The sequence below is a fragment of the Buceros rhinoceros genome, unplaced genomic scaffold (genome assembly GCF_000710305.1).
Source record: "Buceros rhinoceros silvestris isolate BGI_N320 unplaced genomic scaffold, ASM71030v1 scaffold9374, whole genome shotgun sequence".
Taxonomy (NCBI): domain Eukaryota; kingdom Metazoa; phylum Chordata; class Aves; order Bucerotiformes; family Bucerotidae; genus Buceros; species Buceros rhinoceros.
Genome location: NW_010407633.1, coordinates 64,226 through 80,799, shown reverse-complemented (window position 1 = coordinate 80,799; position 16,574 = coordinate 64,226). Strand labels below are relative to the sequence as shown.

Sequence of the window (16,574 nt, the reverse complement as noted above, 5' to 3'; positions counted from 1 at the left end):
CTGCAGTTGGGATCACAGAGGAATGAGGGGGAATGGAAAGCCTCTGGCAGAAGGAAACAGAGCTGGGGAAAACCTGGGGAGGGAAAAGAGTGTGTGCACTTCCCCTGGCCCATGGGGCCTTTTACTGAATGCACTAGTCACTGCAGGAGTTTTCTGTGTCATGTAGCCATTCACTAGAATTTAGGCTCTGAGATTAAGGTTGCTGGTGCCCTTGCCTCAGCATCCCCTGCTGTTCAGGCATGTGCCTTAGGCTCGAGCAATATTCTGCAGCAGCCTCACTTCTGCACTGCAGCCTCATGGATCTGAGCTTTCCTGTAGCCTGGAAAAGGGTGAGAGTGAGGCAGCTCTGAGGGGTAACCCTGAGGGGTAACCAGCAAGTTTCTGAGTTCAAAGGAGCCCCATTAATTGGCAGACTCCTTCTTCCCTCCGGTGTCTTCTCCAACTGATCAAATCCGCAACCCTTCATCTGACTTCAGAGAAGAGGCCCTTAGTCTCCCCCTTCATTTGGTGCATGGGATGCAGTGCTGTAAGAGGGAAAAAGCTTGAAAAACCTCTGTGTAGACACCAAATGCTTTATAAAGAACAGCTGTGCAAAAAGAATAGCAGTTTGAAGATAAAAGTTGCAGTACCCACCTCTTCCTATTACTTCAGTGAAGTGCACAATCAGGCTGTCAGCACCAATAACCACATGCTGCACTTCTTTGACCAGGTCAGGATTTAAGGCACTGATGTCAATGTGGACATTAGTTTGGAGAAGGGGACTGGCTAAATCTGAGTCTCCACTAGACAGAATTGGGGAGAGGTCAGAGTGAGGATACTGGGCAGGTCTGCACGATCCATTCTGAGACATGCTTGGAAACTGATCTGCAAGATGAACAGAAACTGTTATAATTCTTCTAGGCTTCTCTTTGGAAAATGAAGAGGTTTATTTCACTGGTAAACGAGGTTTGAATTTATCAGTTTGGAAGTGGCTTGGCTTTGCACAAGTTTTGGTCACAAAGGGGAAATGAAAATATGCATTGCTCATCTGCCAAACTCCAGGAAAACCGTGTTACTACAAACTTATGCTTGTCTCAGCTCTACTTTTCTGAAAGTAAATGGCAAAACTTCCACTTTTCTGAGGGGATGGAATGAAGCCCTGTCACTTCTTGCCAAGTGTAGGTTATAGCATTTCTAGTAACTGGGAGTAACAAGAGTAAAATGGAAAAATGACAGCAATATGGGAGGAGGAAGTAGTGAACAATTAAAAACATGAAACCTTTTATTAGTGTCATGTTCTAATTTGGTAGGGAACTCTACATTTCATGAAGGTTTCCAAACTGCTGGTGACTAACTGTATTTATGCAATGGTAAATATTCAACCAGGGAAATGCCCAGAGGTGATTCATATCCTGCAACTGCTGAAGATAATACAGTTGGTGCTACTCATGAAAATAACATGAGCCAGCTGATTTAAAACAGCAGAAATTAAAATGCTGCAGTCAGGCAAGGACTCTGTTTGAGAAAGTCATTTTTGTCAACAGCATGTTGTTCAGGTATTTTAAATTGCTTTTCATTAAAGGATTTTGTTTCCTGTATTTTTGTAACAGAATCAAAGAATTAAGCTTAATTTACACAAATTTAAGTCTGGAATGATTCCAGTGGAGTCAATAAGCAGAATTTAGCCCAGGGCCAAAAAGAAAAAAGGGAATAGATTTAACAACAGAAATTATCAGGTATTTTATCATAAAGAGTAAAAGATGTTGTACAGACATGCTTTATATATTTATGTATAAAACTTGGGAAATTTTCATATAGTGCTGTTATTGCTCTCGGTGCTGAGAAAAAACCCAGTGCTGCTCTACCCAGAAGCAAAAACCCAAACTCTTTACATTTATAAAGCCATGTTTATGTCACCAAGGGCAAATACCTGTTTAATAATCATGGTAAAATGCTCCAGCCATGGCTGCACAATAATTTTTACAGCTGCTACACGTAAATCTGCATGTTTTCAGATTTTCCTGTAATTTTATTCTTTGACAGTAATTGATGTAAACTTTCCTACAGGAACATTAAGTGAATGCACCTCCTTTTTGGGTGCGCTCTCCGCTGTGTTTTCCCAGTGCGCAGTCCCAGGACCACTGCGTATTTACCTGCCACCAAGGATCTTTGCAGAGTTTTGTCTCGTGTACCACCTTCCCTTCTAACCTGTGGCACAGGCTTTCCTTTTCCTTTGGGAATCTTTCAATCAATAAATTTCCTGTGCAAGCTGGTGGCAGCAATTAAAGAATCATAAAGAAAGCTGGGAATGGGCCTGTCTCTCACACAGCTCCAATGATTAGGGATTACAAAGGTGAAATAAGGATTTGGAGTGATTTATATTGAGTTGTACATGGCAGCGCCTGAAATAGTACAACACTATGGCTATACCGAGACTAACAAGTATCTATGCTATCTCAAATATCATTGGTAACTACCAACAGTTAAAGGCTCTTTAATCACAGAACACTGTCTCCACACCTCTTAAAGGACATGTTCAGCTTAGAGTGGTATGATAAATGCAGCAGAGTGCTCTTCTGGAGAATACCCACTCTAAAATAGTGTTGTAAGACACAAGAATGTATTCAGCATAGGGTTATTCTTCCCTCGTGCCCACAGGCCTGAACATGGACAGTGTGTTCTCTGAGACTAGCATCTCAGGATACATTGACCTCCACTCAGGTTGTCACAGTTTTCATATTTCTTCAGCTTAATTTTTAAAATCAACATTTCTGCATCATACGAAGTGCCATTGTATAGGAGGGGCATGAACAGACAAAAGAATATCAGTTTACAAAACGCCATGTCCATGTTAGGTTGACAGAACTGCTTTATAATGACTGTTTGAAGTCACGAAGACACACTACACGTACAGCCACTTGACACTATCCTTAAAAGCAGTTTTTTCAGAGTGGATTTGTGCATGGTGCGAAGGACCTCACAATAACACAAAATCGTTACATCCACTAGCTCCTAATAAATTGTGGAGCATACTTACAGAGAGTTTTTACTTATAGTATTTTATATATCCCTCCAACCCGAGTAAAAGTAAAAATCCTTTGCACCTTAATCTTGGGAAGCACCTGAGAAGCTCAGTTCAAATAGCAAGCCTGTGAACACATGAAAGTCCCAAACAATGCAGTCACAGAGAAATCAGGTGAGAAATTGAAATTAAGATATTGATGAAAATAGCTATAATCTGAAGACGTAAGAAAAGCAAGATATATAAAATATCATCCGTACAGATTCATAATAGAGGTATACCTTCTAGAAAAGTTGATCTGTAGTCTACAGATTCGCTTGAAACCATTTCTGTCGTCGGACTTACACTCCTCGCGCTCACCAGCCTGTCTAGGTGAGGCGTGTGCACTCTGCCATCATAGCGCACTAGGTCGCTTCCCAGATCTGAAGCAGGAGGAGAAAGAAACATTAGGAAACCCTCATGTTTACTGTGTGCTAACATTCATTTAGGTATTCATTCAAGTTTAGATGTTCTGCTGTGCTAGAACGAGGGTTGGGTTGTTGCTAAGGCAGACATGTGAAGGACCTGGACTTGAGCTATTTGTACAGCACAGGATTTGCTGTAACCTCTGCTAAAGCCCCACTCTTGGCCACACTGGGAGATCCAAAAGAGTTTCGAAGCCTCTGAGGCCAGCTTCGTGATTTGACTGTGATACTGCATCAGAATAAGATCTGGTTACATACTTGTTCCCTGCCTCCTCCCACCTTGCGTGGTGTGGCAGTTCCCACTGGAAGAAACCCCAGACATGAGGGCCAGAGAGGAGGCACACTCTGACTAAGTTCCTGATTTGGGCGAACAGAAGACCAAGACACTGCAGCACTCTGTGTCTTGCATAATTTAGGCACAGCCTGGAGGACTACAAGGCAACTGGGTGAAGCTGAAGCACTCATGATTCTGCACGTCATTTACTCATCCCGTCTTCCACAGCTGATTGGGGAAGAGAAGTTACTAAATTTTCCTAATAGCTCAGAAATCCTTCTCCTTTAGGCACAGTGTGGCCCTTTACCCAGCTCAGGCAAGAGCCAAGGGCTGTAATGCAACTAAACATTGGACTTGATTGTGAAACCTTTACTGACAGGTTACAACAGGGCATTGCGTGGCAGTTAAGCAAAGCATAAACTGATGTAGTTTTTTTAAAATCTAAGATACAATAATGGAATTATTTGATGGAATTGACTGTGATGGACCTTTAATTTGTTTCTTCTTCCTTCTCCAGAGGAAAAACACCAAAAAGATAAAAATTAGAACTGATGTTGAAACGACTCCAGCAATTAGTCCTGTGAAATTCTGATCTTGTTGGATCAGCACTTTTCCAATAACTGTTGACAAAACTTCTTGCTTCCACTATAAAAAAAACCAAAGAAAAACAGTAGCGTGATGATTTCAAAAGACAAGTAAGACATAGCTTATTAGTACTGAAGTATGAGCATATGTATTAAATCTTAATTTTGTGATGCTGTACTGCGATAAGACACTGGGAGTGGAGAAATTGTAGTATTAGCATACGTGAAAGCAGATGTACATTTTTATGATTCGTTACATGCCTTCAGGAGCTCTGGTATGACACAGCTATCTATGAGCCACACCACACACACGGCACGCACTCACACATGCACTCCGGATAACAAGGTCCCACTGCTACTTAAAAATGCTAAATTCATACTTTTACTCAAATGGTGCACAGAAATGTACGGGCCTATGGATGTATGGGCTGAGATGTACATTAAAAAAAATTAGCCCACATGTCTTTAATATGTGTCCTTCTGGCATAAACGTGCCGTAACATCAAGCTCTCTCTGTTGACAGCGTGCCTGCATTCTCGTTCCCAAGGTCACGTGAGCCTGTGCCTTGCCAGCTTCTAGCTTGTTGACAATTTAAAGAAACAAAACAAAACAAAAAAACAACTCCCAAAATCAACAACCAACCAAACACCAAGCAGCTAGCAGGGAAGAACTGTTTTAGGTCACACAGCACTAGCTCAGTCAGTTGGAACGCATTTGGCTATCTTTTCTCTTCTTCCTGTGGAATTCATTCCTCTGGGTACTGCAATGATGGATTTGCCCGTCAAAAGAGCAAATTTTCTTCTTCGCTGGGCAGACTGCTATTTCTGAGGCTCCTTGCCAGTAAACAAGCAGAAACCTTATTTAACCCCTTGATGTTTTGTTCTTTCCTACGTATGAAATACATGTCACGCATACCTGTTTCTTAGAGTTTAAGGAAGTATCACTCAGTAGAACTGACTGAATGTAGTGCCAGCCCCAGCTGCACATGTAAAAATAAGAACAGGTACTGAATGCAGCATGTGCACAAGTATTACACGAAACGAGGCATTTATGGGCCCGGGGAACACCGGATACACCAAAAGGAGAGCTGCATCTTATTTTATAGTTTGCCTGATACATCCAAGAAATTGAATGTGTACATTTAAAAACAGATTGATATTAAAATAAATTAAAATGTACTGTATTAATAAAGTAAATTAGTTACTACTATTTACTTAAATTGCAGTAGCACATAGGAATACCATTCATGGCCCAGGATTCTATTGAGATGAATGCCATAAAGACATATAAAAAACAGATCATCCCTGCTTCAAAGAGCTTACATAGACTTTGATCCTAATCATACTTACACAACTGGCAAAGTTTCTGCTGTTTTCAGTGAATCAGAGTCCATGATCAGCCAATAAGGTAATCCCATTCCACTGTGATTTTCCTTTTTTTACATTTAAAAAAAATACAGATACTAGAAAATTTGTGTCTTATTCTATGAATCACTAGGTCAAAACTGTCTGCAGTCTGTATTTGCAGTAGCACTCCGAATGACTTTAGTGAGACCACCTTTAGAACAATAGTGGAACCCAAACATTTGTCCTAAGTGTCTGCATCTTACAAAAAGAAGTGAAATGAAAGTATAAAAAGCAGACAAAAGAAAAAAATCTTTCAGAAGGGATCTGATTCTCTTGACTGTAGCAGAATTTTTTGCTGCAAAAAGGGCTCATGAGCTCAAAGTAAATCCACTCCATTACAACTTCCTGTTCTTCCCCATATGTTTCCTCTTGCATTTGGATTAATAACTATCATTTTATTTCTGTGCTTCATTTAGGTCCTACTTTGTGCCTAAGGTTCCAGAAAGTCTCTGCACAAACAGGTAATAACAACAATGATGATAATCCTTCTTTTAAAATAGTCGGTATTATTTGACTTTCCATCCAAACAAACAGGGATAGAGCTATCTCTCTAAATATAGGCTTAGGCTTAAATTTGAAGTTTATAGGTTCAACAGTGGCATTGGGAATGATAATAAAAGTGGCATTAATATCTCATGTGTGGTTTAACTGCCTCACCTCTATATTTAGCTCACTGTTGGATTTCAGGAGATCGCTGGGAACCGTACACAGAATTGATTCCGACTGCAGGAGGAGATTTTCGCAGCTTTTATTTCCAACTTTTAGCACCTCTCCTTTAACAGCTTCTGAATCAATGTAATTTCCCTTGGAAAAAAAATCAATTTCATATTACATAACCACCTCATAAAAGTTAAGTCCTTTTATTACCTTGGAAAATGTTTTTAATGGAAAAACAATTATGAAATAAAAGACTAATGCAAATCTACATTGCCATGTCAATATGCATGTATCAGGTTTTTTTCATGTAAATGGGAGTTTGACAGACAGACCAGAGGGGGATGATAAAAGTTTTCGGGTAAAATCTGCTGTCACTAATAGTCATACAGCCCACACAGACTTCTAAAAATGTAGATGTCCAAGGGATAAATCCTGTTGGTCCTGTTTAGATTTTTGCATAATCTGCACAAGAAAGGACGCATTATGTGACCCTGTTGTTTATACAAAACTGGCATTATATTATCCACAAACTAAAGGCATCTCAAACATTTTGTTTTGCAAGTGGTTATGGTAGCAGGAGTGAAGGTTTTCAAAAGAACTAATTAATTATATTCATAAAAATGCACAAATCTGTTAAAATCACGTTCCACAGACCAAAATGGAACAAATCCTGGTGAAGATGACAGTGATAAACGTGCACTCCCTCCTCAGAAAACCTGCTTTCACATCCCAGACTTGGTTGAAATATTATTCCTTCTGGTATTGTGATAGTGGTGTCCACAGGACAAGTTCAGGACCTTCTGTGCTCAGGAGTGCATCAGTATTTAAGCAGCTGCTCTATCCTGTGTACAGCCCAGTTTAAGATGAAAGAGGCGACATATTAAGGGGGATTAAAAGGGGAGAAGGGAGTGTGGGGAACAACACTAATGCAGGCTGTTTATGTGGGCTGGATCTGGGAGTTTTTCACAAGAAGGGAGGAAGACGTAATGGCTGACACTGCTATGTGGCCCTGTACATTGGGAAGACAATAAGATCCTATTCTGAGCGGCACTATCTTCTGTCTGCTTGGAGCCATTCTGTTTGGTGTGAATTAAGTTAATATTCAGTGGGGCAGGGAGCATGTGATTGACTGCTTATTGCTTATTAGTATGGAGGCTTGCTGCAGATTATTAGCCATACATGTTCAAATCTTTCCTTTGAATGATGCACCTGAATGAACTCGAATTTGAGTTTTCCATCTTCAGGATAAATATATTATTCTGGAGAGTGCAGGTGAGTGGCTTCCTTTTCTTCTACACTGAATCTAAGATTTTTTTACTCTACCAAAACTGGTACTTACTGAAAGGGGAAAAAAAAAATCAGTGATGTCTCCTAAGGTGGTCCTTAGCTGGTTTTTATAATTGCTCTTCTCAGGGCCCCAGAATTTGCCTAAAATTTTAAGAAAAGGAGGAAACTGGCTCCTGTGAGCCTGTTTTAAAATATGTATTACTCCCTCTTGCTGAACAATGTCCTTGCATGCAGGCTGGAGAAGCTCATTACCAGACTGAGTAGCTATTGCAAACCAGCCTGATAGATCAACTACTTCACAAATTTAGGGAGATGAGACGAATTTGGGTGAAAGTCTGGAAGCAGTAGAAGGACCACAAACCAGGCTGTGAAAATTTTGAGATTGGTGTCAGAAGAATTTTTGAGGTTCCTAAGTGGAGTGGGTTGCCTTGGGAAGTATGAGGAGTTACTGCAGCTGCAGAGCTTCTGCTTCAGCTTGCTCAGAAATACTAGGATGTCCATATTGTGCTCTCTTGGACCAGACACTGAGACACATTTTCTATACAATGTGGAAGAAGACTGAAAACAGAGTGACCTATAAATAGACAAGAAGAGGTCCTTAAGATTATCTCATAAAGAGTGTATGGTACTGGCTTTGGAATAGACAGTTTGGTAAGTCTTGTGCTACTCTGAGTTTTAGGACAGATGTGCCAGAGGACAGCTAAGATCTCAGATGTGCTGCGTAACATGAAATGACAATCGTGCTACTTATTTCTCTAGTGGAAGATTTATATTTATAAATACACGTTAGCTCCTTGGTGGTCCATTCCTAGGTCTCCTCTGGAAGTACACTCAGAGTCCTTGCACCAGCTTGGTGCACAAGCACAACCCGACTGGGCCAGGCCTCCGGGCAGACTGAGGTAAGAAGCAGTTTCTTTCCTTATGCATTTATTGGGGTTTTTCCACAGCTAGGATGCAGCAGGCTGTCAGCAGGCCAGCCTGCAGGACTGAGTCAGTTCCTCCTGCAGGAGGCAGCAAGTAGACTATCGTTTTCAGCAGATTCAGATCTTCGGTCATCCCCAATAGCAAAACACCACAATTTCTCTTGCCCTGAGAGCTTCCCGTGCTGGTAGGAAATGGGAGCACTTCTGAAGCGGTGTCTTCACAGTGTCAAAGCAAGAGAAGTGCCTCAGGCCACTCTGCCATGACCCCTCTGACTGTGGCATGGTGGGCACTGAGAGACTTTAGAGAGCCAAACACTTGGCAGAGGAAAACAGTGATGATGTGGGACCTTGAAAGGCTCGGTAGTGTGGAAGCCAAAGAGCTGGCACTGAAGACAAGAAGGACTGGCATTCATGGCACACAGTGGCCTGACTGTGTTTTAGGTAGAAGACTTAATGTTTTCTTGTGTGTAACATTTTCTTACAAAAACGTCTTATGGTCATCAGGGGAAACCAAACAGAACCTTTCAATCGGTACCCACTGTCATTTGATGAAAGCCAAATATGTCACACTAGATTAGTCTGATTGAAAAACTTGTGATAAAAGCTCCCTCCACCCCTCTGAAACTAATTAAGAAAAAGATAAAAGAACTTTGGTTTGGTAGAACAGACTGTTCACTGAAGCAAGCTGCCATTTAATTTCATGCTGAGTTTGCTTAATTACTGCACAAAATATGACCATGAGGCATGTAAACTTGTGTGTGCGTATTTTTGTGTGTGGGTATGGGGCGAGGGAAAAGTGTTGCCAATATAGCTTGTAATGATCTTTTGGCTCCTGACTATAAATTCTGAAAGTCGCCTCACTGTTTTGATAGAAGCATCCCACTATAACTAATTCTATTTAGACGAAGACGTTAAATTGGTGCTTGTTCATGCTTTGTTCTAGGAGACCAGCTTTCACTGATGCTATTCTCCACTTGGTTGCCAGGAAATAATCAGGACATTAGACTTAGGTAGACAGCTGCCTTGGGTGCCATGACTACAGGTGACATCAATACTAGAAAATTGTGACAGCAGTCAGTTGTCAGTGGGACAGTCCTCTGCCAGCTTTCCTCGTCTGAATGGCTTCTTCCCAGCATTAAATAGCAAGCACTAGGGATTTCTCCTTAAGGGAAAATGAAAGGTTCAAAAGTAGAAGAAAGAAGATAGTTAAAAAATACCTAACCTCAGACCCTGGGAAGATTATGGAGCAAGTCCTCATGGAAGCTCTTCTAGGCAGAGGAAGGACAAGAACGCATTTGGGAACAGCCAGCATATGTTCCTAAGGGTGGATTTTGCCTGAGCAACTTGATTGCCTTCTATGAGTTGACTCGTTCTATAGATGAAGGGTAAGCACTGGACAGTATTTACCTTGATTTTAGCAAGGTTTGCAACACAGTGTCTCCTAGCATTGAAAACAAATTGGGATGATATGGACTGGATGGATGGACCCTAAGGAGGGTGAAAGACTGAACGGCCATCAGCTCAAAGATTAGGAGTCTAATAAGTGGCATTCCTCAATGTCTGACACTGGGACCAATACTGCTTAAAATCTTTACCAAAACCTGAAAAAAAGACAAGATGCACTGTCCTTGTGCTTTCAGGTGACATAAAATTTAGGAAAATGACTGAGATACTGGAGGGCAGGACCACTTCTCAGAGGGACTGTGGCAAGCAGGAAGAGCAGGCCAGCAGGAACCTCATAAATTTAACAAAGACAGATACGAAGTCCTGCACCTGAAGTAGAATAACCCCATGCACCAGGACGGGCGGGGGACAGCACAGTAGAAAGACACTCTAGAGAACAGGACTTGCGGTCCTCGTGGACCACGAGGTGAAATGAAGCATCAGTGTGCCATTGTAGTGATGAAGGCTCATCATATACTTTAGCAACAGCAAAGCCAGGAGATTGATGGTGATTGTTTTCCTCTGCTTAGCATTTGTGAGACCACACCTGGAGAATCGTGTCAAATTTTGAATGCCATAGAACAAGAGAGATACTGATGAACTGGATGAAATACAGCAGAGGACCACCGACTTAGGAAGAGAGCTGAAGTGCAGGATGCACAATGCGAGGCTAGTGGAGCTGGGGTTTTTAAAGCTGTAAAATCTCCAATCTTAAAGATCTTCAAAACTCATCTAGACAAGGCTATAGGCAACTTGACCTAATTTTTAACTCAGCCCTGTTTTGAGCACGGAGGGTAGACTACAAAGACCTCCAGAGGTTCCTTCCACTCTAAGTCATTCTATGATTGTTCTTAAATGAGCCTTCTTTCCAATGCATGACCTGGAAAATACTGGAAAACACTGCTGTCACTGCACAGAGGCACCGAGCCGTGCAGCAGCTATATATTCCCAGCTCTCCGCTGACTCGCAAATCAGAACTCTTTCTAGCATTTCTCTGTAACTGAACAAGAAGAGTTGCTCTGCATTGAGGAAGGGGTGATTGTACGGCCACAAGTTCCACGTAGAAAAACAAAACAAAAAAATAAAAATCATACTGATTATTCTCTGGAATTTTCCCAAAACACTTTGTGGAGACAGATCAATTTGAATAAAGTTTAACTGGAACCCAGCATGGCTGACAGAGATTCTGAGGTAATTCCCTCTTACTTCCTGCAGCTCAGGAGCTGGCCCACTGGACCACCTTGGAGGCCAAGATGTCAGGGCTTCAATATTTCATGACTGTCATAGGGGAAAAGAGTTTTGTCTTACAGAGCTGTGGTGTTCTATACAAAGCTCTATACAGAGCTGTGTGTGCTCTATACAAAGAGATGACCCCAGCCTTAAGACTGATTCTCTTTCATAAAGCATTTTTTATAGCTTATATTCGATATAAATTATAGATACAATCTATAAATTACATGTACATAATAATAAATTTTCATAAACATTCATTGTAAATTAGAAATGCCTGTATTTATACTGTTTGATACTCTAATTTGGAAAAGCACTACATTTCCAGAAATTGGACTCTCACAAAATGGATTTAACTTTCTCTGCAGCGCTGTAGTAGAGGGTAGCCTGTGCCTGCGAGGGCCCTAGATTCCTAAGAGATGTTTCTCAGCACCATGTAGACTTTTCTCAAAGCTCTTTTAAGAGGCACTCAGCATCAACTTTGCATTTTTCACGGATCTGTAAATATTTACGCTGCATTGATGACTGATCCTCACGAGCGACTATGTGCACAGGCCAGTTTCCCTCAGCTCTAGAGAGCCAAAGCCACCAGGCCAGTTTCTAAAGGCAACATCATGTGTTTTGTGAGGAAGGACACAAAACCACGGGCCAGTAAGAGCCGGGACTTGTGCACAGACCATACGTTTCACGTTCTGGACTGCTGGCCATGTTTAATCCTGAACTGATGATGCAGCTCATCACAATCAGAAGCTGACACAGTGTGGTCCTCCCACGACAATGAGGAAAGCCCCTCTTTCACCCCACCTGATGCCAACAGCTACCTTGATATGTATCTTCGTTCTCCACTCTGCATCTTTTAAGTTGTGACAGCTGGTGAATGCAATACCGAACACACTGTTCTCTCTGCCCTTGCTTCTTTGGGGTTTCCTTTATTTAATCAAAACATCTGTTCCATGCTACACTGCTGATATGTGCTTGTGAATAACTGAAAAATTTGTTTCAACATTTCTTACCTTAATTTCCAGAACGTTTTGGTTGCCTCTTGAGATGAACACTGGCTTTTCAAATTGCTTAAATACAGGATTGTTTACATAATCAAAATCAAAGTACAAAGAGCTGACACCATCAAAAATAAAGAACACTTTGGTTACAAAGGGTGGTTGGACATTGAAGGCTTTCAGTGAAGGAGTTGTACAGCAGATTATCTCTGAGCTGGAGCGGTGGCTACAAGCCTATTAGAACGAAAGAAAGAAAGAGGTAATTGCAGTAAGTATGTGCATGGGAAGTCACTAACTGTTCTTTAACAATATACATACATTGAAAAAATAAACACCGGGGTCTTGTTCTTCTTTAACCAAAGCAAAACCCTGATCAGTGTTATACAGCGTTTATTTAGAACTGGGAGAAAAGTATAAAAACTTCATGTCAATGGTGTTTGCACTCTTGTTGAGGAAATGTTCAAGTAAACAAGCTTCCTGGCCTGATTGTTCACAGCACTTTTAAAGTAAATATTTTGCAGATAATTAATGGAAAATTATTTCCAAAGCCAAGGACCATCAGGAGGCTAGCCTGATGTACTGAGCAGCCATAATTCAGTTCACTCGGCCTGTCAGAGTGACCGCAACGTGGATTTGTCTTCCTTTTTTCCTAACAAAGCAATAGCAAGGGACCAGGGGAGAAGGTAAAAACAGAGCAAATGAATCTGACTGAAATAGCATAAAACAGAAGTAAAGCATTGGTTACCTACGGCACAGCTAAGTCGCTATGTTTCCAGAAAGGCACTACGGACTCTGTGAGAAAGTGCTTTAAAGCCAAAGCCACCATGGGATTCTGGGCCACAAAAGCTCAGGAGAGTGTATCTTCTTTCTAAAAATATGTGTGTGAGGCTCCAGACGTGCAGCATTCAGTGCTTAGGTACACAAGTGTCATATGGGTCTCTTTTGGGAGTGCTGATTGCAGGACATGCTCCACACTGTATCTTGGGCCCTTCCCGCACTGCAGGTAGAAGGTGCCTGACAACATCCATGAAGCCATGCTTGCCCTTTTCTTCGCCATTATTCCTCGTGAGGACCTGCTCTGGAGGTGCTCCTGGGGGGACAGCTGCTGGGGCTCACCACACTCCAGAAGACCTGCCAGAGCATGCTTTGTGCTGTGGGTGTGTCATCCGGTGTGAAATGTCTGGCCAGGGTGCTTCGCTTTATCCCACACCACCCTGACACAGGACAAGACAGACCCAGGTCCTTCCTAAAAGGATTGCTACGTTGCACGCAAGAACAGGAGGGATTTGCAGGCAGCCTGATCTGAAGCTGAGTTTAGGCAGTTTGAAGGGACTATACGAATCCTTGCAGATGGGATTCATCCAGCCTGAATCCAGGTACCTGCGTTGGAGTTAGCTGTCCGAACTGCCTTTAGAGTCAACAGAGGGAAATGGGCTCACCTAGAGCGCAATTCATCTGATCCATTTTAGACAACAGCTTTAATTAGATTAACAGTTCTCTGGAAGGGTCACCTCTCTTCTGACTGTGAAGAATTCTACGCGATTAATTTGATTATAATGTCAAGAGCACATCTATAAACATCAATGGGAGGCATGGTGGGTGCTGGGCAGCACCATGCAAACTGCAGAGCGGCTTGTTTGTGATGGTATCGCATACTTGCTTTCCTGCGCCTCCCTTCCATGCTGCCTACCGTGGATATGGTTGAAGGACTTCTGGCAAAAACCAGAGTTGCTGCAGCTCCATAGAGGTATTTCTCTTCCAACTGTATAAACCTTCTGCAAGTAGTTCATTTACACTGTGCCCTGACAGCAGAGATTACTTTTTTTCTTTTTTTAATATAAATAGAGTTGCTGACATGGGCCCTGTTAAGAATGGAGCTTAGCTCCTAGTAATCACAAATCTTACGTTCGTTCTACAAGAAATTTCCACGGAAAACCACTAGTGCCATTGGTAAAATTTGTCCACCTAAAGAAGGCCAAATACATAATTTTTTTTCTGTTTGTTTTTCAAATTAAATAAGTTCTCATTACAAAATGGTGCCTGAAGGAGCTGTGAAATTAGCTTGCATTTGTCTCTAATATGCTAAATAAATGCAACATAATTTTGCTGCTGTGTTAAACCACTGACAGTTATATACTCACATTAGCTTGAAAAGTGGTGTTAAATTAGCTATCTACAAATCAGCACTTTTCCTTATCATCACACCAGTTCATATTTCTGTGCCTAATATTGTGAAATCTTGAATATGCCAAGCAAAACGTTCTCAAGGTTCTGAAACTGTGCACTAGAGTTTTAGAGCTCTACTACCCGGGTTACATGTCTGTTGAGCTGTGAGTTCGGCACTCAGTTAAACAGCTTGGTGCAGCCATTAGGGATGCTAATGGGCCTTGCAGTCATGCAACTAAAAACCCATTTAGATTCCTAGCACAAATTCAGAAATATTTGTGCATCCCCCACGACAACAACGTAATCTGTGGGACACAAGATTATACAAGACAAGGCAGAATTTTGCTCCATCTGCTTACAGTATTAGACTGTTCTTCCTCTTTTGAATACCCCGTTATAAACCATTGACTATATCTCAGGCTTTGTCATATCACATGGATCTAGAAATTCATTTGAATCGGTGTGGCAATAGTAAGATGCATTGTCAGTATAATGGATGATCAAGCCATGCTTTTCGATGATATATGAATACCCGTAAAGATATCTATCATATTGTGTCGATTCTAAAAAGGGATTACTAAAATACATATAATTATAAAACCAAGTATGTCCTAGGTAATCATTATATCTTTGATTAATGTTAATTCATTAGACTTTTTATCTACTGTAGAGTAGTGATGTGCCCTAAATGAATAGCAGTGGTATTTGTAACTTTGTTTGTGGCTATCTATTAGAATCAGATACTTTACTTTATCAGGCTGGTCTCTGAAGAGGAAGCTTTCAGAAAATGATAAAAATCTAATAATACTCTTTGGAAGGGATGCAATGTGACTGATTGGTAAGGTCAAAAAAAATCTTATTTGCAGTGCCCTTATTGGTACATGATTTGACATGACATTTTTACCTTGAAATTGGTTTTAGCAATTGAAGAATACGACGGTTTAGTTTTCAAGAAATATTGGATTGAGGATCTATAAGAAAAAAACCCTAATTCAATCTATTGCCTTCTCAGTTAAGATACTGCCTATCACCCAGCACCTTTAACTTTTATTTAATTAGGCTTTGAAGTACATTCACTTTAAAAGCTAAGCCTACATTCTCCTTGTGACTATAATCTACATCTGAAGACAATAAGGAAGAAAAGATGTAAAAATTATGGAGCATTTCACAAGCATAAGTAAATACTGTACCCCAGAGGGAATAATAATCCATTGCACAATGCATATGACTCATCACTTAAAGGTATGTATTCTTGTTTCGTTTGTAAAATATGACCCTTGAGGCAATTAATTCAAACCTGACCTACAGAATCTGAACTTTGGTGCTCAATTCAATTTTTTTTCATCTGACAGAACAACAGGAAAAGTATGAGGGAGGATCTCTGAGCTCCAGAGGTCTCCTAGCACCTGACCCAGATAAGAAAGGGGCAATTGGATGTGTATTACAGGATTTGCAGCAGTCAGAAGGGAGAAAATGGCCAATTTGTCCTTTTGTAGAAAGTAAAGTTTTGGAGTTCCAGTGAGGAATGAAAGATGAATGAGGTTAAGACTAACTGGGAGACTCTCCAAGTGTCTTGCCAAAGGATGATTTCTCAATAGAAAGAGATGAGAATTCAGGTCCAGCCTGAGGAAAGCCTATTCAGAAAGCTTTTCTGTGTAGGTGAGAAACTGAGAGTTACACTCCTCAAAGAGGGTTTCTTGAAAATTTTTCAGAGCACTCATTGGCTTTTGCTCCCATTTCAGGTAGTGCAATAAATGGTCCTGATGGATCGTTAGCATTTTATTCTAGTTGTCTTCTTAAATGAAGGCATGGGATATGATACTTCCAGTCTATCAGATCACTGGACCACAAGATGGAGTAAAAACCTCTCTTGCTCCTAGGACTGAGAGCCAGTCCATTGCACAACATGACCAATACTGACTGCAAGACCAAATTCCTCCCAGGCTTGGGATGGTCAGCACCTGCTAGCACCACATCCCTGGCACCTCTGTGATTTAACAGTGTGGGCTTTTCCCTGACAACCCCTGATGCACTCTCTCCAAGGCAGGAGATGTGCATGAGATGCAGATTACGCAAAGAAAGAAAAGCCAGTGGTTTCCCTTTGTGAGGGAAACTCTTTGCTGGGTATCTGTGGCAGCTTT

The 16,574-nt window shown here is 41.3% G+C and overlaps 1 protein-coding gene across 1 annotated transcript in view; it reads right to left on the bottom strand.

Annotated features, from left to right (window-relative positions):
* The window catches only part of MET (MET proto-oncogene, receptor tyrosine kinase), a 65,743-nt gene that overhangs the window by 4,321 nt on the left and 44,848 nt on the right, over positions 1–16,574 (bottom strand). Inside the window, exons 10-14 of the mRNA XM_010134548.1 lie at positions 12,283–12,501; positions 6,387–6,533; positions 4,228–4,384; positions 3,283–3,423; positions 634–864 (exon numbers count right to left, since the gene is read on the bottom strand). Of these exons, the coding sequence (XP_010132850.1) occupies positions 634–864; positions 3,283–3,423; positions 4,228–4,384; positions 6,387–6,533; positions 12,283–12,501 (895 nt within the window). The remainder of the gene's footprint in view (positions 1–633; positions 865–3,282; positions 3,424–4,227; positions 4,385–6,386; positions 6,534–12,282; positions 12,502–16,574) is intronic.